Source organism: Hemibagrus wyckioides, linkage group LG17, assembly GCF_019097595.1.
Source record: "Hemibagrus wyckioides isolate EC202008001 linkage group LG17, SWU_Hwy_1.0, whole genome shotgun sequence".
Lineage (NCBI taxonomy): Eukaryota > Metazoa > Chordata > Actinopteri > Siluriformes > Bagridae > Hemibagrus > Hemibagrus wyckioides.
Window position 1 is genome coordinate 7036956 of NC_080726.1, and position 25917 is coordinate 7062872.

Below are 25917 nucleotides of genomic sequence, written 5' to 3' on the forward strand. Positions count from 1 at the left end.
ATTCTTATTAGATGAGCAAATTGCCAGCTTTGACTGTGCTTGGGACTCTGTCATTAAATTAGCAAGGGAATTCTGGGTTTAAATCCTGTAAATATTAATACACTCCACTGAAGTCTGGGGTTTATTTAAAAGCATGGATAAGCAGCTTAAACACTATTGGCAATGCTGTGTTTTGCAGTCACAGTAGTTCTATGTAATGAGTGTTGATAGTGATAATTTTCATACATACAAACATTAAATTACTGATTAGTTTATATCAAGCAAAAAGACTAAAACTATCTATCTCAGTTTTGTTGAAAAGTGTGACAGACGACATGGCAGCCAAATTAGTAAATGATATAAATACAAGTAGCACAGTACAATAAGAACTACAATTTGCACAGTATCAGGGCACATGCATGAAAACAGTTGTCAGACTTCGTTTTTTCTTCTTCTTTCGCCTCCATTGCCCTGCTTTTTAATTGCTGTCTCTCTGCTCTGAGTAATTACCATTTATTTATCATTTTTTAAATTATATGTCAAATTAATCCAGTGGTCCTGGTATGAGTATCTGACTATAATCTTTTGAGCCAAGCCATGCTGTACTGACACCCAGAGAAAATTTAAATTAAAAAGCCTCAGAGGAATTGCAAGAAAAAAAAAAGACAGAATGCTTGAGCAAAAATTATATTTGTTAGTAACCAGAACTAATCACCATTGGATTCTTTCCAAATCTGCAGCAAATTTGGAATAAAACAGGATTAGAGGCCCAGATGCAGCTCCTGCTTAAAGACCACAATGCCACACTCATTTAATGATAAACAGCCGACCGTCTACCAGCCAGGCATCATGCCAAAATGAGAAACACTTACAAATTAGGGTTATGGTCTGTGTAGGGTTCTGCTTGTTCACCCTCATGTCCGTGTGAATTTCTTCCAGGTTCTATAGATTCTTCCCACATCTGAAAAACATGTTCCTGGTTCCAGACTCTAAGTGACCATGACCAGGAAGAGGTTACTGAAGATGAATGTATAAATGAATGAATCATGTATATACTGTATATAATGTTACACGTTATTCATTTATTAATAACTTTCTTTCCAAGCATTTTATAATAAAGCAAAGAAAGTTTAGAATGTCACTTTTTATTTCAGACTACTATGTGTACAGAATATTATATCTACATATTACATAGAAAATGACATCGGATTGTTCAGAAACAGTGTGAAACTATGATAATTTCAAACTGATACTGATCATCATAGCACAATACACAAATGTTAGAAATGTTAGAATTTTATGATATGGTGTAATAACTACAATTACTACGTACACTTTTAGAAAGATTTTTTTTTTTATAATTTGCAAATGAATACATAACAATGACCAGAAATTGAAAAAAAAAGTTTGTTTTAATGCTTTTAATACCATTATCTTTTTTTCATTGCCTTTTAATTTTATGATATTCAGCTATTATTTTTTTTTAAATGTAATTTCCTTCAAATATATTACATAACCAGTTTGGTATGAAGGATACTTTCCAATAGGTCATGTGAAAAGATAAGGAAATAAGATAAGGGTATAGTAATGACTGCATTGTTTACTTCCAGGAATCACGCAGTTTGGCCCCGAAGTCTTCACCCTCGACATAGATTTTGTAGCAGGCTATCCTCTCAGATTTCCCAGACAATAATATGACTACAGAAGTCAAAGTAAGAAACTTCTATGTGTACTATTTAGCTTCCAGACAGTGCCCTATCACCAAAAAGAAAACAAAAACAACAAAAAAAAAACAAAATTCAATTTTAAGATCACATCACTATATGTATATTCCTGAAATTACTAAAAATGATAGCTTTGTCTCTATAACATAAACTTAAAAACAGATTGAATGAATATAAAAAAGTAAAAGAAATATAGTAATGATGAATGCTTTGAGTTATACAGAGAATACAGACCTATTAGAGAGTTTTCTAAGATAATGGGAGCTCTTAAACCAGCTCACCCCTCAGTTCAAAGGGCAAGCCTGGGTTCTTTCTGTGTCTGTAAGTGACTGAACTGTTAACTCCACTTGCTGTGTCCAACTCTGCTACACCAAACCATCTACTCTGCTGGAGAAAACATAGGGAAGAACAATAATAAGTTAAAGGAAAAGATTAGACAATATTTTTTTTTACTTGAAATGTATCAGTGACATTTAAAGTCAGTTTAGTGATAGTTTTAATCATCAAATACTAGGAGTATATTTATATCACATTTTGTGGTTAGTATTTAATGGTTAATATTTATTTATAATCCCAATTCCACCCACTTCTGTTGAAAGACATAAGCTTATTTGCAGTGTACTCTCAGTTACAGGTTCAAACATTTCATTTGAGCCACAAGTGTATCATGACTTAAAAGTCATGATTTGGCTCAGCAATATCGTTAGAACATTGACTATTTCGTTTGTACGTTGACTTAAACATAGTAATATTGTTTCAAATATTATTCACATCTGAATCACAATGCCTTCTACCTTCTAAGTAAATATTGAGAAAGAAAGAGCTTTGGCCTTTTGAAAGCCTGTAATGTCCAATTGTAAAGAAGCACAATGCCCTAATGTGTCAGAAACCACATACACAAGACTAAAATAATGAGCACCTCACTGTGCTTTGCGGTGAGTGTGAAGATTTATGCATGTAGTTTGCACCGTGTTAGCCTTAAGGGTTTAATTTTCAACTGCAAAAACAAAGAAACAAAACTTAGACACTAAACAGGTCTTCTTGCAGAGCAAGTATGCTTGAGGTAAGGGAAATATGTAGGGCATGTATTCAAATAGCATTCTAAAATGCCAGTAACTTCCATCAGCATTTACTCCAGATTGAGTCCATACTAAATGACCAATTGCATGCGGCTGAAATCATTTTAACATGTCTACCTCGCTAATACTGAATTACAGTAGGGCTTGTGTAAATACCTGCATATGCTTTCAGACATACCTCATAAGTGGATGCTGGAATTTGACCTGCTCCATCAACTCCAAAATTCAGAGCTGGGAGATTTGACCCAAATAGATCCTGATATGGCCCAAAGTCTTTGACTTCCTCATAGTCATGGCTGATCGGGTTTGTAATGTGTCTGCTATCTGCAGGGAGAAAATAACACAAGCTAAGTCATTAAGCACATTTCAGCTTTCCTGAAATGTTAGTAAACATTCCACTAATGCTTCATAACCAAATGAAGATTTGAGTAAAATAGTGTGCTGAACTCTTACCAAGCTTCTCTGGTGCCTCCAGATGGGTATAAAGAGCAGGACTATAGGCCTCAATGGGGTAATAACAGTGATAGCTCTATGATTAGAACATAAAAGAACATGATGGAACAGTCAGTAAATCAAATTTTCCTGGCAAAATGTTGTCATGATTAGGGTGTACGCACACATATACTCTCAGCATTAGCAATAAGATTAAGTAATGATTTCCAGTCTGTGATATCACCAGGAGAAATTGTCAAAACTATGGAATCGGTCTTCCCATTTGGATAGAAGGGGTGTGTTTAATACTTTATTAAATATAGTCTTTTCAAGTAATTCAGATAAAAACAGAAAGAGAAGTAACAGGTCCTGTACACATTTGCAGCACCTAGATACCCCTTTGATTTAGAGCCTCAGCCAACAAGTTTTCAAATATCAAATAAACAGCATGAAGCTGAAGATATGAAACTTAATATGCAGTACATGCTTTATACCATGTTCATGAATTATGGAATTTTCTGATTGGCTGACAGGTGGGCAATCATTTTACATGTCAGGGCACACAGGGCTGGTTAGAAATTCAAACATAAACCAAAATATGTGCACATATACATGGTTTAATACGCTTTAAAAAATCCAAGACAGACTATAAACTAAATAAGATCAAAAGTTGAATTAGGGATAATGCCGAAGCTTCAGCAGCTATCAACGTGTAGTATTTATTATTATTATTATTATTATTATTATTTTTACAAACACAGGCACACACAGTCCATCATGATTACTGTCGTGATTGATTTGGTTGGGACTAGAATCAGAGTTGCTCTGGTAATATCATCGCCATGAAAAATTAATCCAATCCGAATAAAAAAAGATAAATTACACGGATTTTAATATCAGATTTAATTTCTTGGGAGAGCAAAAATATTGGGAGGAATACGAGAAAGCAGATTCAGCACTAGAGAATTGTAACAGCAATCTTCTAAGGCCAGCCTGTGGACATGAGAAATTAAAAATAATAATAATATATAAAAAAAAGTAGCTACATAAAATATGATACAAGCCATGATTCATTTATTGCCACACGTGCAAGCCAGGTGGATTTATTTCTTGCACATAATTTCTAATGATTATAGATTTTTCTCTTTGCATCACTATCACCATGTTGAAATGACTTGTGCAATTTCATTCTACAGAACGTGGGAAAAAAAACACTTCTGCATTACTTGCATAATCAATTGTCTACATGCCAAATGTACGTATGTGATTTTTCCATAAGGGATAACTTGGCAGGATTTCCCATCCCTTCATTTTCTCCTCTTTCTTTCCCTTTCCTCTCCCATGCACCTTGACCCTCACCCCTCCGTAGCTCTCGTAGACGCTGCTGCTGCTCTCTGGCTCCGAGTTTGTGTTGATGAGAAGTGTTCGCTGTGCTGAGGCATTGATCGGTTCTCTGCTGCTCACCGATGACCTGTGTGAAAAATCAAGATGTTTCTCATCTAATACTGGAAAATAAAGGTTTACAGGAAGATTCATTTGGAAGCTCCTTCTGACCAGCTGTAATATTTTTTCTGCTTTACTGTGGAATAGCAAAGTCGGCCTGATCTGACCCAACTAACACTTTCTAACAGTAGCCAAGCCAAATAAAGACCAAGAGTTTGAAGATGACTAATATTCTATTTTATCATTTATCAAAAATTACCAGCAATATAATTTTGACACGTTTCCCTTCATATCCAAAAACAAATCTAAAAAATCTATTAGATCTAAATTAACTAAGAGAGGTCTAAAGTGCGTGTACAAAACACTTGCACGTGCTGTTATAGGGAAAGATGGTGGTGTGATTAAATTCAGTGTGAATTGGTGCTACTGTTCCCACACTGAATTTTTTTCTTATGACAGTGCATAACGAATGTTTTATTCTTCTTTTTATCCTTATATTTCACAACAATTTCCATATTTTATATTACAGTTAATGTTGAAGATCATTTTCAAAACAAGTTAATGTTACATTAACTATAAACAGCTAATAAATAAGCAGATATAAACACTTTCACTCTCTCCACACTACAACATTATATTTCCTTGTCTCATGAAGTTGAAAAGATACAGCTAGTCATGTTACTGAAAAACAGCAAAATTCCTCTGCTTTCCCATGCTAGAAAAAGCTGCTGACTGTTACAAAGTGCTGATACACAAAGATTCAAAATATTAATAATTATAATTATCATTTTTTTAACAACCTAATAGTATCATTTTTAAGACAAATCATTATCAGTCTTAGATTGTGTGGAGTGTCCACCATAACAGTCCATCTGAATCTTCTGTTACAGAAGAAACTATAGAACAATACCATAGAACTTAGAAGTACATTAATATAAACCTGTGGTTTAAAATACAACCTAAACTACTGTCAGAACCGCTGTTCTAAACAAACTAAAACAGCATATGAATAGTTTTATCTCATTTTTCATGTAAGGTCTTTTACTGCTAAAGTACATATCATTACCATGTTGTCCTTGTGTCACAATTTAAAAGCAATATTAACCCTGTAGAGTGTTTCAATACTCACTGTTCGAGTGTGTGAATTTCTGTCTGAAAAAGAACCTTCTCCAAAAGTACAGTTTATACTACAGATAGATAAATAAATAAATAAATAAATAAATAAATAAATAAATTAATAAATTAATAATAATAATAATAATAATAATAATAATAATAATAATAATAATAGGGATAGGGATAAATGTTAGGGCTAAATAGTAACTTAACTTTAAACCTTATAATTTTTCTATGTTTCTATACTTCTGTAAAGCTGCTATGTCCATTGTTAAAAGTGCTATACAAACAAATTGATTAATACTAATAAATTAAAAATACAATTCAAAATACTTTAGTAGAAAAAAGAGCAATGGAAAGCATTCAAAAACAAAGGTAAACTAAACTAGAAATTATAAAAAATAATCAGCCATAAACCTTTGGGACAAGTACCTCTCCCACATCTCTCCCACACCTTTGTAAGCTGATATTTAATCTGACTGACCTGATATTTAATCTAACTGACTTTAAAACCTGCATTTCTTCACCCATTTTTATTAAATAGAATGGTTCAGTCACAGCACCATGCAGGACAGATGAGCTCTTCAGAGGGTGGGGCGATCAGCTGAGCACATCATCTATACCAAGCTACCTGACCTGTACTCAATCTACAACAAGCAGTGCTGGACCAAGGCCAGGAAGACCTCAGCCACCCCAACAATGGACTGTTCTCTCTGTTGAGGTCAGGAAATCGCTTCCGTTCTCTGAAGGCAAACACAGAGAGACTGAGGAGAAGCTTCTTCCCGCAGGCTATACAGACTCTCAACCAGAACTCCACATAGGACTCAACTGATTGGACGTTTTATGTTTCCTTCACACATGTGTTGGAACTCCAACCAACCACTCTAAACATTTTCACATTTGCACATTGCAGGACTGAAGTACATAAAACATATATGTTGCACATTTCTACTCCTGTTTACATATAAAGTATGTGGACTACAGGGACTACTGTGCACAACTGCACTTTAAAGATGGACAGTAACCCTGCTGCTCATCATTTCATTTCACTCCATGACCACTCCGTACTGCTGCTGTCTGCACATTGCACGTTTCACATATATACACTTTATACAGTTTATTTACACAGATCTACTTTTTTTTTTTTTATATATTTTTATATGCATTTTAACAGATTTCTGCTTCTACTTTATTTTATTTATATTTTATTTTATATTACTGTAACAAAACTGTAGATTTTATATTTTATATTTTATTCTTTCCTTTGCCATTTTAGCTCCTTATTTCCTTTTCCTTTTCAAGGTCACAAACAGTTGTTTAAGCATTTCACTGCATATCGTACCGTGTAGGATTGTGTATGTGACAAATAAAATTTGAATTTGAAAAATACATACCAACCATTGAACTTTAATCTAAATTAAGGTGTAAATTATTGTATTATACTATATTGTGTAAATTGTCCCATCTCCAAAACTGACATATTCGGTGTCCATTCAGGCCTGTTACCTGTGAGTATTTTTAAAGTATAGTGGCATTATCATATTTAAACTTAAATGTTTGTTATCAGAACTTAAAACCAAATAAAAAATTCTTCATTCTCATCAGTTGGTAGTCACACATTTGCTCCCGATGCATGTGTACAGACAGATCTTAGGTTGTAAAGTGCTGTAGTATTTCTTTAAGCTGGGATTTAGTAACTGTTGCTGTAACTGTATTTAACTGATCATGAGATTTGCATGCCTCACCCCTCATCGCTCCTCTTGCCCTCTGAAAAGCTGCCTGCTCCCTCTGGAGGAGGAAAAAAGAGATGGTTAAAGACAGCTGAGGGTAAGATGCATCGACTCTGTTCCTATATTATACGAAAACGGGTCATAGTGAGATGTTTTTTTCTTATTATTCTTATTTATCACCTCTACTCTACAAATCACACTACATTTGCAAGAACTATATTTTTTCAAATAGATGAAGAATGGTGAGGGCAAAAATATGGAAGGAAAAAAGAAAACAGACTGAAATACAAGATGATTTGACGGAAATGGAGAGTCGAGTAAAGCCAGAGTGAACCTGAACTGAGATAGACAGAACAGAGAGCGACGATCGAAAGCAATAGGGCAAGATGAAGGCAAAAAGACAGGGAGCGGAAATGACAGCTGCCGAGGAAAAAAGACACGACAGATGTGTGAGGAGATGAGGGTGAGATGAGACAGAGAAAGATGGATTTGAAAGTGACAGGCATATTAGGATGCAGACAGGCTGTTCCTTTTGAGTGCTATACACTTGCTGGTGGAAGTAGTACACACTGTCTGACAACACGGCGGCAAAGACGCGGCATGCCAACTCCTCCTTTCTTTACCTTTCAGACTCCGTCCCTTCTTCCACTTGACCAATAGAAAGAAGCCTAAGGCGTTGACCAGCAGCAGAATTCCCACAAGGATGGGGATGACAAACACTGGTATAGCTAGGACTGAACAAAGAAATGCAGAACTGTGAAACAGTGGATAATTCTTTGAAAAATTTAATAAAGGTCTAATTAAGTCTGAGCCTAGAAGCAAGTACTGGTTTTATTTAAATATTAATGCTAAATTTGACTCATTTCACACTGCATATATTATTTACAACTGTCCATCTTGTAGCTGTTTGGCAAGTCTTTGTCTGAAATAATATTTGAATATGCTGTACACACACTATACAGCTATTAGGATTACCATGACAATATATATTTCCTTTAAACATGCTATTCTTAACACACAATAAATCTTTAAATAGCAAGGTATATAAATGTTCCAAACCAAACAAAATAATCCTGCAAGATTTACAAAAGGTTTGCTAATGTTCTTCATTCTACAATCACAAGCAAATTAAGAAGGGCATTCATGGTACAGCTGATTTTGTATTTAGCAACACCCACAAAACTCTGTCAAAGGCAAAGAACTAAAGATGATAAAATAGCAGCTGAACGGTGAGAGTGCTCTGCAAATAATGTAGCTAGAGTTAGACAGCTACCATAAACACACAACAGCTCTTACTCCCTATTTCTTTTGTGCTAAATGAATGGCTATTCCATACGGTTCACTTTCTATACAGCAGGCGGTTTTATGAAATGACTGGGTTTTACTAAATTGTCATTAAATTAGAATTAAATAAAACAAAGAATGAGGGGATGTGGTAGCTTAGTGGTAAAGGTTTTGGACCACTGATCAGAAGGATGTGAACTTAAATCCAAAGTCCACCAAGCTGCGCCTGAGCACGGCCCTTATCCCTCAATTGCTCTGCTGTATAAAATGAGATAAAATTGTAAGTCGCTCTATATAAGGGCATCTGCCAAATGCCAGGAATGTAAATGTAAATAAGCAGTTTCATCTTGACAGCATAATAAACGCACAACATTAGAGCAACTTGTGCCAATTATACAGTTTGAAAGTTTGGAAACTGACAACTCAGGAGCTTTTGTATGAAATGAGCATTTGACTTTTAGCGTGAGACTGCTTTTTACCTCTTTTGAGATAAGTGTATGCAGATTTGTACTGGTTGTAGATAACACCTTCAAATTTACCTTATGAACAAACACTTGGGGCATCACAGAAAGCAGAAATGGATTTGATATCACCATTTACTTTGAAGACAGAAACAATTGTGTAAAAATATATATAACCATTCTGATTTTGTGGAGCTTTTCTGTAAATATATCGCCCCTAGTAGATTAGGTATTAAACGGAAATACTTATGAAAATCACCAAATTCTTAAAGCCTTTTAAAGAAAGTGTTAATTTCATATGAGTTATTAACCACCACTGTGGGGTTAATAGAAGAAATTCGATGTTAAACATGGACACCAAAAAACAACCGCAAATTCAATTTCTGGCCTCTGTTAAAGAGTTGTAACTGTACATTACTGTGGACCTGAAAACATTTAGAAATTATGGGATGTAGAGAAATGTCCTGTTTGATTTGTGGAATCAATGTGGTTGCTTGTAACACTCCTGATGCACATCATGTTCCTAAACATTGCTTTCATTAAGATTTTAAAGATCTGTGAGAATGGATCAAAACACTTTACGCATGCTGGTGGGTTAAAAGTGGTCAAATTCGACATGAAAAGCAATACAGCTCCAAACATTCACTAATTTACAACTCAAAAAAAATAAATAAATAAAAAGTCACAGGAACAAAAAAAACCTCAGCACTACTCAAAGTTTAGCATAATTATGATTAGACACTTATTTTTGCAATCTTTTTTTTTCCCCGACAATGCTCCATCGAATGCATATGTATGAGGGAGAGAAGTGCAAATAAAGCACACATACATCATCCTCCTTCATATGGAATTTTTCTGTACTTAATCAGGGTACGTGTCTAACATCACAGCCTATTCAGCCCATGAACCAGACACCTTGTGGAACTTTCTAGAAAGCCTTCCCTCTTCTATCTGAGAAGGCAAGCTAACCATGCTTCAAAGTATATACTGTATGTCTTACGTCCCAGTTAAATGCTGTATGTCCTTCCCAAGTGAATAAATTGTTTATTACAGTTGACAGCAATCACCATCTGATAATAATGTATCAGAATTTCTTTTGTGTGTTACGTAGCAGTTTAAAAAAGATCTGGACATGCTAACAGAATCTATTATAAACCTAGGATGGGTACAAATAGCTTGTTTACATGTAGTTGTGAATATTTTCAGGCAAGTTACTGACATGATTTTAAAAAATGTTGACTATTTTTGCAATTTTTGCTGCCATGCATTGAGGTTTACCCTCCATATTTCCCAGTTGCCTAGCACCAGTGTTCACATGAATTCTAATGTAAGGCATCAATTATGCTGGAAGTGCTGGGTACATTTTATTATTATTATTTTTTTTAATAATGTACTAGCTTGTCATAGAGAATGATCCAAGCAATTTCTATAAATATAATTTAATCCATATTTGCAGCGTTAGTGTGGCCATGGCATCTAAATTTTAAAAGACTTCCAAAGCATCCATCATTCTCTCATTTTATGATTGCTTAAAAGCTGTTTTGGATTTAAACTCTCCGGTGCAGATATCTTTTCCCTTCCTTTTATTTTTCACCGTCATTTTTGTCCCCTCCACTTCTCAAAAGCCCATAATCAAAAAGAGACATTCATCAATGCCATTTAAATGCACTGTTATTAGCCAAAAATGATTTTACATTGTCTAATAAATATCATCGTTAATGTTTGGTAACTGATGAAACAAAAACAGTTCTTGGTTTACTCTGACATTTGCGATGGTTTCCTGACAGCTGCATTTGCATTCTTTTATCCTGCGTGTCAACGGATTCTCACTGTCGCACATTAAAGTGCAGATTGTGAGTGCTCTCACAGATGCAGCTCAAACAGAGTGTGTCACTTCTGAGCGACGTTTAACAGCACTGTAGACTTGCTAAAAACAGACACCCATAAGCTATATTTATGTAAAATTCAAAATATAAAATATTTATTTAAAATATAAAATATGCATGTAAAAGGCAATCAGAGATGCACAGAGCATTTAGTAGAACTGCTAAAGTCTTACATAAACTCTGAGATGAAGAGTAATATGCCTAAATGTTGTGTTCTGTTCAGGTTTAAGTAACACAAGTAAAAATCTGAAATGATATGCAAACCTCTAGGTTAGGGTACGGCCTTTGGGGTAAACAGTATAAATGATTTTCGTGGTTATTTAGTTTTATACTGGATATTCTGACCAGTCTAATCTGAGAAAAATCCTGATGTGATGTAATCAGACTACAGCCCAATCTGCTTCATGACTCAACCTAACATAAGAAGTCAGTTGAACTGGTATTCTTCAGCCTACATCAATTATTACGGTATATGGTATATTTGCTAAGTTAGTGTTCGCTTGCTAGCTTGTTCTTATTAGCTTGTTTGGTTTTGCTTGCTAGTTCGCATTTTGCTTACTTGTTTGCTTCCCTTTGCTAGTTTTACACTGGCTAATTTTCTTTTGTTAGGTTGTTGCTTTAGCTAGTTTACTTACACTTGTTTTTGATAACTAGTTTACTTTTGCTCACTTGGTTGCTTTCCTTCACTAGTTTGCTTTCACTTGCTATTTTGCTTATATATGCTAGTTTGCTTTAACTTGCTTCTTTTGATCACTAGTTTGCTTTTGTTTTGCTTCTACATTTTGGTTGGCCTTAAGTAGCTTCTTGGTGTCTTTAGTTTGCTTTTGCTTGCTTATTTAGTCTCCATTTCTACTTTCCCAGTTATTAGTTTGTGCTTGCTAGCTAGTTTCCTTTCAAATGGTGTTTTGCTTTCATAAGGTAGGAGGTATTTTTACTCACTAGTTTGCTTTTTCGCTTTCCTTTGATAGTTTTTTACTTGCTGGTTTGCTGTCACTATATAGTTTGCTTTCAGTGGCTAGTTAATTTCTTTGCTTGCTAGTTTACTTTTGATAATATAGATAAGATAAGATAAGATAAGATAAGATAAGATAAGATAAGATAAGATAAGATTTTTTTTTGCTAAAACTAGTTTGATTTTGCTAGCTAGTTTGCCTTCACTTGCCGAATTGCTTTCATTAAGTAGTAGATATGTTTGATCTCAAGTTTGCTCTCAGCTGCTAGTTTGTTTTATTTGCTTTCAGCTGTTTTTACTTGTGTTCATTAGTTTATTTGTTGCTTTCTAGTTTGCTTTTGTTTTTCAGGTCTAAATTTGTTCATTATTTACAGAGTTAGTCAGTTTGTAGTTTTATTGAATACTCAGAAGACAGGCAATGGCAACTTTGGCCTACTTATTATTGTGAGATGCTCACGTTTTTATTTTTGTCTTTGTATGATTAGCTTCTGTCAGTTCCACCCACTTTACAGTGAAAGGGAAAAAATTCTGCAGAAGTACATATGAACTTTGGAAAGTCAAAAATTACTGATGCTCAGTGCTACAAGAACAACATTAACCTAATTAGAAAGCAGTCACAGATTTAGGCTCTCTGGGGCATTAGCAATATATTACGTTTCATCATGTCTCTGTACTGTCACACATATCAATGGAACAATATTAAAAATTAATTTTACCACATGAAAATTTATAAACATTTTAAAAATATTTTAGATTTCTGTACTGTTACATTTGTTAGTGAATAAAAGAGATATGCAGTGTGTTTTACGTAGCATTTTATGACTCTATTAATACATTTAAAAGAGCTGCCCAGAGCCAGTGCTAAATAGTGAATAGAGCATGACAGTTCTGACTTCAGCCTGATCAAGATTGCATTTGATTACATCAGGTATGACATCACGGTCCAGCTGCGTAGCTGCATCACTGTGCATTAAAGGAGAAGCCCTGGCTAATTAGCCGTGTGAGTGCAGATATTGATCCTGAATGTAAAATGACAGATTGGCTCTGCACTTGATGGATAGCAGCAGCAAAAAAGCTGATCAGAAATGCCAACACAGCACCTTCTTTACGCTCTGGGGCTTCGGGATGGGGCTCGTCTGGCGCAGGATCAAGATCTGATGAATGAGAAGGGAGGGGAGAGTCAGCACCAAATACACACCACACATACATATTACAGGAAAAATATGTACGAGAACAAGATTTCAGGTTTGAGTACACACTTGTTTATGCTCACAGACACTCATACAGATCATTTCAATTGATTTTAGAATTTTAATTTGTAATTCAACAAGGAAATGTCTGGGGTTTTGACATTGGGGTCAGTGTTGGGCAGTGGCAAGGATCTGGGTTACTAATCAGAAGGTCAGAGGTTCAAGCCTCAGCATCGTCAAAATGCCACTGTTTGGGCCCTTAAGCAAGGCCGTTAGCCCACTGTGCTACATCATATCTGACCCCAGCTTCCTAACAAAGTAGGACATGAAAAGAATTGCACTGTGCTGTAATGTATACAAAAGAAATACCAGGCTTCTTCATCTAAATGTGCACTGAGATTTCACTGAACACTAAGGCTATATTAATTAAATAGATTTTTGCAGCTATTGTTATTGTAATTATGTATTTATATTAGTCAGTATTTAATAGAATAAAACCAGTACTGTTTACCGATGCTTGCTTAAACCTATGCCAAGTTTACTGCGGTACTCTTATTCAAAAGGGCTACTGAGATTTCAACATAAATCCTATGTTAGTATATTTTTTCCCCTTCCTCCTTATTTTTTTCCTGTAAACACTTTTATGAGTAAAACGAATGATCCAGCCCTGTATATTAATAATTTTCTGTAAAACGAACAGCAAAAGATTTTTTGCACAACACTGCAGAAATGCATTTTTCCCACCGCAGTAATTTGAGACAGGGCTGAGTTGCTAACGATGTGCTTTATCTGGACCGATCCGCAACAACACAACATGATTACAGTGATCTGAATGTGCTGTTTTATGGCTAACACGCACTCTGTTTTCTGAGAAAACCTCAGCCTAACGTTCAAACACTTAATTACTTTTAGTGGCATACACAGAGTAATAACTCTCTTTGCTTGTGCTGATTTTGCTATAACGGTTACTCTTTTCAAACAAACTTTGGAGCTGTCAAAGTATTTCCTGTTTATTTACATTATAATTTTTTTTGTTGCTCTTAGAGAGAGACATTCAGGAGGGTCCATTACATATTTCCTAAAATGTACACTGTGTTTACACTACAACCTTGTGAAATTGAATACTTAGTTTTCTCTAGCAGCAGCTCTTCCATTAGTCCCAAATGCAAGGTTTAGGTTGAGGCTGTTTTTGATTGACATTTGCTCTTTCTTTAAATGATAAATAATATCTGCTCAGACACTGACTTGTTCCAAAGATGTTCTACAACATTAAACATAATTCTAATAAATAAAAAGCATTCATTAGTAAATAACCATTGGAAAAAATGCTGCGGTATGAAACACGTCAGGATGAGCTGTTATTGGAAAATATTAAACTTCACAACTTCCTCGTGTGATTATTTTCCAATAACAGCATCTCCTAGCTTGCTCTATTTTGTATGTAATCATCATTGTTACATGAATTCATCTAGTGGCATGGAATGAAAACTCCAATTCTATCTAAATAAACACTTAATATCTGATTTTTGGTGACCTTGCCATGCAGGCAGGTATATATTTAACGTCATGTGTCACTTTCCCCTTCCTCAAACCCTGTTATTAAGTGGAAATGTGGGGCTGTTTCATTTAAATACACAGAAATATGTCACGCTGCAATACAAGAACAATAATTTTTACTCACCTTGCAAGGGAAAAATACCGTAATTGCTATAATGATATGCACAAACTCAAACAAAACAAAATCAATGAGTGTGATGTTTTATGTCTATCTTGTACATTATAAAGTATGGCCAAAAGTGTATGGACAGCTGACCATCACACCCAAATGTGTTCCTTCCCCGAACTGTCGCCATGAAGTTTGAAACACACAATCATTATGACTTTCCTTCGCTGAGGCACAAACTTTTTCCATCATGACAATGCCCCTGTGCAAAAAGACATGGCTTAACAAGATTGGAATGGAAGAACTCGTTTCCTTCACAGAGCCCTGACTCCAACCCCACTGAACACCTTTGAAATGAATAGGAACAGACTGCACCCCAGATCTCCTCACTCAACATCACTGTCTGATCTCACTAATGCTCTTGTAACTGAACTCAGAAAAGTGGAGCTTATTATAACAGAAAAGGAGGACTGAAACTAACATGGGATTTTCAACAAACACATACAGGTGTGATGGTCAAACATTTGGCCGTATAGTATAATGCTGTCTAACCATGACTTATGTGAGATTTAATACAGATTAAATAGAACACAAACTGTGGGTACATATGTGAGATTTTATATTACAAACAACTTTTCGACATTTTTTCTTATATAATTTCAAAGATAATTGGAACTGTAGTGGAGATTTTCATCTAGACTCAGTAGGAGATATTTTTTTTCCAGATCATAAGAGTCTAAATCCTCTTTAACCCTCAATTGCTATTTGTTTTGGGTAAAACTGTCTCCCGGATAAATATTAAAATAACGTTGTCAGCACAACAAGTTGAAACACACCAGGAAGTTGGTATAATCCTGACAGAGGGCACTGATTCCACCGTAAAGTCGCATGTCAGAGCTCCATACTGACCCTTAGTGATGATGATGAGTACTGCACCATTGTCTGCGTAGCCACTCTCTCCCATTGAGTTAATGGCGTTAACTGAGAAGTTGTACGTGGTGGAAGGCTTCAAGCCGGTCACTGTGTACACGGTTGATCTCGGAGGAAAAACATCAACGTATAGGTAACTAGCAGACTCCGCCCACCGGTACCTGAATGTCAGACACAGGCAGAGGAAACACGGTAGATGTTAATTCAGCATTAAAAGATTTTAGTGTTAAATACAACACATGTCTTCAATCCTTTATTATTAGGCTTTGATAATGTGGAATGTCTATCATGTAAGTTCCTGTAAATGAGTTGTTACTATGGAAACAAAAATGTATTAGAAAGAGCAAATTAATATAAACCTATCATTAACATTACAGCTGGTGTTAAAGCTGTGCTATAAAATGAGTAAATTAAACACTGAAGGTGATAATCCTGAAGTATAGTTGAGGTTGTAGATGATAAATTTGTAATAAAAGTGTATGTTAAATAATTAACAAGATCACAACCCTAAATCTCCACCTACTTACATTCTCAGTCACTGTTCCCTCGTCAACAGATCATGTATTTTTCGCTTTGCCTTTACAAGGTTACTGATAAGACAGTTGACGTGATAATATTAAAATGTTGGAAAGCATGGCAGGGTGTGACAGATCCACTCACAACACTTACCTGACATAATTTACAAGCACTAATTTCTAACTAGTCTGTGTGTCTGACCTGACTCTGAAATTCTGAGTGAGTCCTCCGTCAAAGCCAGGCATCCACTCTAGAGTAACGGAGTTTGAGGAGACTCTAAGAATCTTCAGGTCTGAGGGAGGGTCAGGGTAATCTGTCAGACAAACAATAACAGAGAGAGAGAGAGAGAGAGAGAGAGAGAGAGAGAGTCAGAAAGATGCACCCAATATTGAAAATGTTGAGAGAACACAAAGTAAATAACTGGAAATAAAATTGAGCTTTTTCGAGAAAAAAAACAACAAAAAACAGAAACAGTCTAATCTTGTCCCATCATTCATCACTCGTTCGTGTATAAATATTAACACTGAAAGCACAGAGCTGAATGCAGTCCATACAGATGCAAGCGTTTCTGCACAAACGACATTCTGACAGCGCAGACTAAATGCACCGGCCATGCAGTAATGCAGAGCTACTATTAGGAAAGCAAAACACACACAGCAATTACAACCCTGGTGGAGCCTGACACTGCCGCAGTGCTGGCAAGATGAGCCTTTGCTGATCATACGGTTTGCCATTCCAAAACTGGCAACAACACTGGGATTTAATTATTAACGCTCAACTTCAGGCTCTGCTCACGACATACAACCTTCCACCGTGATGCAATGAAAAAAGTTGCCATTGAACATTTTTATTGCTTGTTGCATAGTCCTGATAATGGAAAAAACGAATGACTTGCTCCTATTTTGAATGGAAAAGGTCTATAAAGGCATTTGCATGGTTTAGCTATACAAAATTCTCCTGTGACTCAAATATAATGCAAGACCTTCATGCCCTAGCCTTTTAATGTACTGCTTTAAGTACTCTAACCTTGCTAGTCATATATTTTTAGTGCTGTAGTTTCAAAATAAAACAAAGTGCAGGACCTATGTTTATTGCCAGTAAAATTGATTAATAGTTAAACTGGAATAAAATGAATTCATTTGCACCTAAATTATTGGAAAGGAAGAGAGGAAAATAAAATAATGCTTGAAATATAGGATCTGAATCATTTAATATTTTGACAGTGCGGTAATCTGACTGCATCCCTGATTGCATTGTGAGATGCTTTTCTACCCACCATGATTGTAAAGAGTGACTGGGTTATTGTAGCTCTCCTGTCAACTGGAACCAGTCTAGCCATTCTCCCCTGATCTTTCTCATGCCCAAGGTGTCTGTGCTTCTCACTGACTTTTTTTGGTGCATAAACTCTACAGATTGTTGTGAGGGAAAATCCCAGGAGATCAGCAGTTTCTGAAATACTCAAACAACCACCAACCATACCACAGTCGTCACGGAAATCTTTGATACTGGATGTGAATATTAGCTTAATCTCTGACCTTGACCTGTATCTGCATGATTTTATTCATAGAGCTAATGCTTCCTTATTGGCTGACTGGATAATCGAATGGATGTGCAGAGATTCAAATTAAAGTCAGTATAAATTGCTAGTCTACAGGTGCAGACTCTGGTTCAGCAGCTACAGAAGTTAAAAAAAATACACCAAAAGGCTCCCACAGTTCTCCAATATGTTACTGTAATAGGAAGCCTTGCTGTCTGGAGAAGACCAGATAAGATATTTTATTTAACAAACAGACTTCTGAATAAAGTGTTCTGTTAGGGATTTGTAATGTGCTGTAAGCTGTTTATATGCCATGGGTGTGATAATTGTCTGCTTTCTCCTGTTTCTCCAGAACTACTGAGACAATTATAATAGTTTAGGCTTTTGTGTTCAAAATACAAGTAATAAAATAATTTTTGTGAGTGTGTGTGTGGACTGCTATTGAGCAGTTAGACATCCTGTATGAAAAGAGACAATGATGATGATGATGAGGGCTGCTGACAGTGGTGATGAAGTCAAAGATGATGCTGGTTAATGGCAGCGATGGTGATATGGTGATGATGATGATGGTGATGATAAGGTTAAAGCAGATAATAATGAAAGCTTTGACAGAAGTGATGATGAAGATGAGGATGATGATGTTTGTTGGCAGTGATGATGATGATGATGATGATGATGAGGATGGTTGATCATGATTATGAATGTGGTGGCAGTTATTCTGATGATGATGGCTCCTGATGGCACCACTGGTGATGATGATGCTGGTTGAATGCAGAGGCAATTGATAGCTGATGGGACAATAATTATTGCTGATGATCAAGAAGGTTGTGGTGGTAGCGATAATCATGATGATAATAATAGCTCATGACTGTGACGATCATTCTAATGATAATAATAATGATTATAATCTTCGTGTTTGACATTGATGATTATGAAGACAAAGACGATGGCAGCAATGATGAAGAAGTGGTTGTGGTGTTAGCTGCTGATGATCTGACTGTGATGATGATGAAGGTTGTAGTTGTGATCATTCTAATGATAATATTGATTGGTGTGTGACAATGATGGTGATGAAAATAAAGATGATGGCAATGATGACAATGATGATGAAGGTTTTTGTAATGATGGTGGTGGCAGTACCCAAAATAAATGCAAATGTAAGAAGTTTCTCAGTGCAGATGTAAGGTGATGACCTTACGTAGACCTGTGAGTATACATAAACAAATAAATTTTCCCTCGCTGCTATCTTGAGGACAGGAAGTGATGGAGAATGAATATATAAGCCCAAGGAAAAGTGTCCTTCAGAGCGACTGAAGAAAAGAATCACTGCATGGGGGAGAAAAGAGAGAGGGATGTCTAATTTATTTCCCCTGGTGAGTAAATAGTAATTATGTGCTACCACTCCAAGTACAGAGTAGAGCAGAAGGGTCAGTCTTGCTTCTTTAACTTTCCAAAAACTCAGAAAAAAATGTAATGTCATGTAAAAATGATTGAGTTTCTCCTCAGGCATCTAATGATAAGAAGCATATAGTATTTATGATCACTCTATCAGATTAATTATGAATATTCACAGCTGTAAAAATATAAAAAGGAGGGAGCAACATGAATATTGGATTGTATTTCATGGTTTTTATGGTAAACATTAAACATACTGACGGGGTGTAGTGGACTCGCTGGAAGACAGAGAGAGAGAGACAGAGAGAGAGAGAGAGAGGGAGATGAAAGTATAGAAAATAAAGAGAGGCTGATACAGTTAGAGGAGAAATGAGAGCACTAAAAGTGATTCAAAAGAAAAGGAAACGAGGAAGGAAGACAGAGAGTGATTGCTTTGCTGTTGCTTAGGCAATAGTGAGAAACTTTGACTTTTAAAATGCCCTTAATGCACCAGCATAGAAAATTTAATAGACGCCACTATCAACTTTCAACCCAATTTTATAGAATGTGTATTTTCACGGCTAGTTCACGTTTCCTTAAGGAGTGCAAAGCCCAAACAAAAAAGCATATAAACACAGAGACAGTCCTGCTTACTTCCAAATTCAGTCCCAACCAAAAATAACGCTAGCTAGTTACTGTAGCAGTGAGGTTAGCAAGCCAAGCTAATTGTTCTGAACCTATGACAAATGAAACAATCTGTTAACAAATAAAAAGGGAAGGCTGGTGGAAGCTGGTAGAGAATTACAGGATTCACACGGCTGTAATTCTCCATCAACCTCCAGTTGTGACAGTTAGCCATGCAGAGTGGAACCTGAGATAAACTTTTGACATATTTATCATGCCAGTTATAGATTTTAGGACATGTCTTTATCTTCTCTTCACCATTCTGACATTGTCCAGGTTTTAAAAAATGCTTGTTTACCTGAAAGCAAGCTTTCTGTATATTTCACTCGTCCCCCTAGATTGCAATACCATACAAGACTTTACTTGTGTAACCTGTGCCAGTAACACTTATACACCTGCTCATTCATGAAATGATCCAGTTATGCAGGTACAGAAAGAGTTTCAGTTCACATCGAACATCAGAAAGGGAGAAAATGTGACCTCATTGATGCTGACAGTGGCATGATTGTTGGTGCCAGACGTGTTGGTTCAAATGTTTAAGAAATTGTGATCTCACACAACATGCTTGTTAAGGAAAATGGCCAGACCCGTGTGAACTAACAGGAAGGCTGTAATAACACTCTTTAAAACCATGGCAAGCAGAAAAGCATCTCAGAATGCACAACATATTAGGGACAAGACATCTATGGGACAAGTGCAGGAATCTAAGGCTACAGTAGTCACATGCACACTGGACAATTGAGGATTGGAAAAATATAGTATGACATAAAAAATGTTATGCCTACTGTGGTGCAGGAGCATCATAGACACTTTGACAACTGGATTATAAACTGGGTTGATCAGATGTGTCTACATTGTGCTACAGAACATATCCAAACACTTGATCAAAGCATGACTTTTACTATGTGAGGAAATTAGCTAGCAAGGGTTTAAGCTAGCAATGTCTTTAAGCAGACTGTGTTAACAAGCTTGATTTTTGCAAGATTAAAAGGTAAATAACATTTTCATCTAGTTGTGATCAAATATATTTAGCTTTCTTGTTGAGTTGTAGAAAATTCAGCCTCTGCATCAACCGTAAAAACTGTGTAATATCATTTACTGCTGATCCTGTGATACTCTCACTTCCTCCGGCCCCCTACATGGCAAATACACAATGAAAAGTTGGTTGGGTAAGGTGTTGGGTATTTAGCTGATTTCAAAGTCACCGGAAAAAAAGCAATATTGCTGTGTGTGTGCATGTGCATACTGGTGCTGAGCAGCTGGATATCGAGTGTGTCCTCTCCAAGGCTGTTTCGGGCAGTGCAGGTAAACACAGCATAGTCCAGAGCTGCACTCACATTTACTACAGTCAGAGTGCTGGTGTGTACAGCCCCCTCTTTCACTGTCCGCTCCAGATACCTTCACACACACACACATACACACACACACACACCACATCACATCAGTGTGTTGTAATACAGCTGAATCTAATCTACTTTTTTCTGATTTGTATCCAGCCGGTATTTTCATAATTTGCTAGCTTAAATGCTGCTGTACTGATGTGGGTGAAGTGGAAGTGTGCAGTGATATTTTCAAACCCACTTTGGTGTATAATTGCTCTAATCTCTCAAGACTTGCTTTTAGCTCAGACATTAAGCAAAATGGTTTGTTCAGAACATAAAGTAAGTTGTTTCTTACAACCCAGTTTTGGGCATTTATGTTACAACAGCTAACTCAAGACAATACAGATGATTATATTAATTAATAGAATCAACAAAATGTCTTGCATTACTTAATACTGACAGTTATGTTATCCAAATATCACCAAAATATACTGCATACATACAGTATATAATGATGTGATCTTCTAGCTTACGAATATTTATTTATAGTCACAGTAATAGTAGTAGTAGGGATATCAGTGGTGGCAGTAGTGGTAACAGTAGTAGTTGTAGTAGTAGCTGCACTATTGGTATTGGTATTGGTAACAGGAGTAGTGTTAGTGTTACTGGCATTAGTGCGGCAAATGTAGTAGTAATCGCAAAAGCAGTAGTAATAGTAGTGGTGCAAGATTTTGTATTAATAGCAGCAGTAGTAGTAATAGTTGTAGTGAAAGATTTTGTACTAACAGCAGGAGTAGTAGTAATAGTTGTAGTGAAAGATTTTGTATTAATAGCAGCAGTAGTAGTAATAGTTGTAGTGAAAGATTTTGTATTAATAGCAGCAGTAGTAGTAATAGTTGTAGTGAAAGATTTTGTATTAATAGCAGCAGTAGTAGTAATAGTTGTAGTGAAAGATTTTGTACTAACAGCAGGAGTAGTAGTAATAGTTGTAGTGAAAGATTTTGTATTAATAGCAGCAGTAGTAGTAATAGTTGTAGTGAAAGATTTTGTATTAATAGCAGCAGTAGTAGTAATAGTAGTTGTGGAATATTTTGTAGTAATAGCAGCTGTAGTAATAACAGTAGTGGAAGATTTTATAGTAATAGCAGCAGTAGTAGTAATATTAGTTGTGGAATATTTTGTAGTAATAGCAGCTGTAGTAATAATAGTAGTGGAAGATTTTATAGTAATAGCAGCAGTAGTAGTAATGGTAGTAGTGTCAGATTTTGTAGTAATAGCAGCTGTAGTAATAATAGTTGTAGCAATAACATTCATAGAAGTAATTTGAGCAGTAGTAGTAATATTAGTGGAAAAATTAGTAGTAGTAGTTATAGCAGCAGCAGTAGTAGTAATATTAGTGGACAATTTAGTAGTAGAAGTAGAAGAAAATCTAGTAAAAGTGACAGCATCAGTAGTAGCTCTAGCAGCAGCAGTAATAGTAGTGGAAAATTTAGTGTAAGTAAAAGTGGTAATAGTAATAGCTATAGCAGCAGCAGCAGTAGTGGTGGAAAATCTAGAATTAGTGGTAATAGTAGATGTAGAAATAGCAGTAGTATTATTAATAGCAACATTAGTCCTAGTAGTTAAACCTCTGAGGTGTTATCTCGGAGAGGGCCTCCATTCCTTTGTGTGTGTGTGTGTGTGTGTGTATGTGTATGTGTGCACACACCGTGGGTTGCCGAAGTTCAGTGGTATGCCGTTCTTTGCCCAGCTGAATTTGACACGTGGGACTCCTTCAGCCTGACAAATCACATCAGCGTCAGTAGCACCGTCTCCTCGACTCGCCACTTTTCTCCACTGTGCCCCCTTCTGCAGCTCTGGAGCAACTTCACCACAACACACAATATTCATTAAAAGATTAACAGTACAATGACCAAGAAATATGGTCTCCATATAATCTAGAGACAAATCTCAGTGCTATGGCAGCATCCCTGCATATTCACTTCTCACTGCTTACAAATCTGAGAGGGGGAAATTTGTTTTCTGAAGTCATTTATACAGTATATTCACACATGTTCGGTCTAGTGTCTAAGAGTGATAGACAAACTTGCATAATGTGTACAAACTCTTAGTTCAATCAGTAGCTTTAAAGCATTAGTCATTATAGTGAGTAGGTGATGTTTTGAACACAATGAAAGAGTGGATAATTGCTTGTGCTGTCTGTGTGGGATGGATGGCATTGCTTTATCCCCTTTTAAATCAAGGCGACATTAACAAATTGCATGTGTCGGTAAGCTCATGTATATGGAAAAGTTAATTTAGTACTTTCTTCAAAGTGTGTTGTTAGGCTGCTGTGGGAAGCAGCATTTTGAAAAGAGTTGAACATTTCTTGAAGAAATCTTAGTTTATAGCCTTGCAGAGTGGAGCATTTCGTATTCCTAGCTCTGTTGCTTAATTTTGCTTAACACTTAATTTTGCTTAAGTGTTAATGTAAGTGAAGAACTTACAGCGTACAACAAGCTGGCCCACCACGCTGGCAGAGGGCACTATGCCGTTGTTTGCAGTACACTGGTAAGGACCTGCATGAGCTCGGGTCACCTCATAGATGGTCAAAAGTCCAGTTGATTTGTCTTGACTCTTCTCTCCAAACACCTCACGCTCACCTTCTCCCTGTATGACACACAAATGACACACACAGAACACTACAATGATTGAGTTGAGCTCACACAAACACATACATGTACACATTGAAAGTATTTAAGTAAGTATTGAAATTTACAAAACAAAAAAATAGTGTTTTTATAAACTAGTCGGCTTTTCCATAATTAAAGCAAAAACTGATTTGGGGGGATAATTTTGTTTAGCAAAAATAGAGATTATTTGTCATGACACAAAGCTTGTTACTGCTAAATGATGGATAGATGGAGAACATGATGTCTACAACAGTGTCAGTTCCACCATGTTCATTCCCAAAAATGTCTTGATTGGCCTCTGTAATGAACGTCTGCCCTGACGCCACCTGAATCTAAACTATATGAGTGGGATACGATAATGATGTGCAACCCGTGGCTTCAAAAGTGCTGGTCACAACAGAATTCACAGTGAAACGGTTATAAGACTTTTTAGTTTATTTTTTTTACATTTTATGTATCTTTAAAAGACAAAAAAATAAATAAATAACCAAACACACACCTTCCCACTCCATGCAAAGTGAAAAAGTGTTCATTTTCCATAAAAGCAAAAGGAATTAAAACAAGATTTTTCCAAGCATAGCCTTTCAGACTGTAGAATTTGCTTCATCAATATTTTCTGATTAAGAAAGTAGATTACCTGCCTTCTGCCTGCGTTTCCTTACCATCTGCCTCTCTGCTTTTCAACTACCACAACTATTAGACATTCTAAAAGCGAGGACTTGCAAATTCTATGCAACAGTCACATCTTTCCCTCACAAGCACATCTTCATGATTAAGAATAGTCTCCTATAATATCAGAAAGCACAATGGTTGTGAACTTTGGACAGGAAATGCAAAAAAAAAGCACTAAAACGGCACAGCCTGAGCTAACAGTGACGAATGTAGCCTGTGGCAAAGCCGCTTTAATGAAAGCTATTTTTCTCCATTTGGGACGGAGAAGGCGGAGCGCAGAAGGGCGAGACACTTAGAGCACACTTACGGCAGTGAAATATAGCACGTCCTCTCGCTAAAGAGTCGCCAGCGTTACACTGAGAGCAGGAGAACGCGAAGAGAAAGAGGAGGAGGAGGAGGAGATCGAGAGAGGCACTGAGAGTGATGGAGAGAGACATAGAGGGAGGAGATTATTCAAAGAGATTGAGGAAGGGTGGGGAAAAAAAAGAAGAAGAAGGAAAAGCAATCATTGATTTCAATTTCAGTTTCATTTTCAGCATGCTGTCATGGTCTGACAAACACCTGCACTGTCTTATGAAGAACATGAATATTAAAGAATAACAAAAGAGGGAAATAGAACATTTGTACTTCAAACAAGTCTGTTATAGTTTAAACAAAGTATAAAAAGGGAAAGCTGTTAGGAGGAAATACTGTAACGAATAAAGTATGTGGTAGTGTCGCACCATCCACTTCCAGGAAAACATGTCATCAGTCACAGGGTTGGCGTCAGCGATGCAGAACAGATCTGCGGTGTCTCCAACATTCACCTGCACTGGATCTGTCTTCATCTTCACACTGGGGGGATCTGGGGGAGGGAAATGCAGGTTGTTGAGTATAATTCATTTTAATATAGTGAAATGCAGCCTTTTATAGTGAATGTAGTAAAATGTAGGTGTGATCTGGCCTCACATAAAGCTGAGTTACTGCAACATCCCTTATTTTGTATGGAACCATGTTGTATTTTTTAAACATTTATAGGTATATTTGATGTGGAATATCCAGGAAACTACTATCCCGGCTACTATTTAGACTGTAGCAGCTATAAACATCCTTACCTCACTAGCACCATTTCTTTCTCTCTGTTTAAGTAACAAACTGCAGCATGTCATGTTACTAAGTAGCTTCAGTACTGAATACCTGAAGCACTAACACTGGGGACTCTTTCTTTAATAAATCTCACGAAACAGTTGTGTGAACATAATGGGAATTTTACCTTGCGTTATGTTTTGTGC

At 36.3% G+C, this 25917-nt stretch overlaps 1 protein-coding gene across 3 annotated transcripts in view; it reads right to left on the minus strand.

Annotated features, from left to right (window-relative positions):
* Nucleotides 1–1230: 1230 nt before the first annotated feature.
* nphs1 (NPHS1 adhesion molecule, nephrin) overlaps nt 1231–25917 on the minus strand; it is a 114459-nt gene continuing 89772 nt past the window's right edge. The window contains exons 18-31 of one of the 3 annotated variants that reach the window (XM_058413559.1): nt 25369–25490; nt 23789–23951; nt 23011–23167; nt 21227–21378; nt 16587–16698; nt 15849–16030; nt 13187–13240; nt 8127–8237; nt 7519–7561; nt 4574–4685; nt 3236–3311; nt 2961–3106; nt 1938–2090; nt 1232–1734 (exon numbers count right to left, since the gene is read on the minus strand). In XM_058413559.1, coding sequence (XP_058269542.1) covers nt 1971–2090; nt 2961–3106; nt 3236–3311; nt 4574–4685; nt 7519–7561; nt 8127–8237; nt 13187–13240; nt 15849–16030; nt 16587–16698; nt 21227–21378; nt 23011–23167; nt 23789–23951; nt 25369–25490 — 1550 coding nt within the window. In that variant the 3' untranslated portion in view covers nt 1232–1734; nt 1938–1970. Of the gene's footprint in view, nt 2091–2960; nt 3107–3235; nt 3312–4573; nt 4686–7518; nt 7562–8126; nt 8238–13186; nt 13241–15848; nt 16031–16586; nt 16699–21226; nt 21379–23010; nt 23168–23788; nt 23952–25368; nt 25491–25917 lie in introns of all 3 variants that reach the window. The other 2 variants (XM_058413560.1, XM_058413558.1) reach the window with 2 other exon arrangements.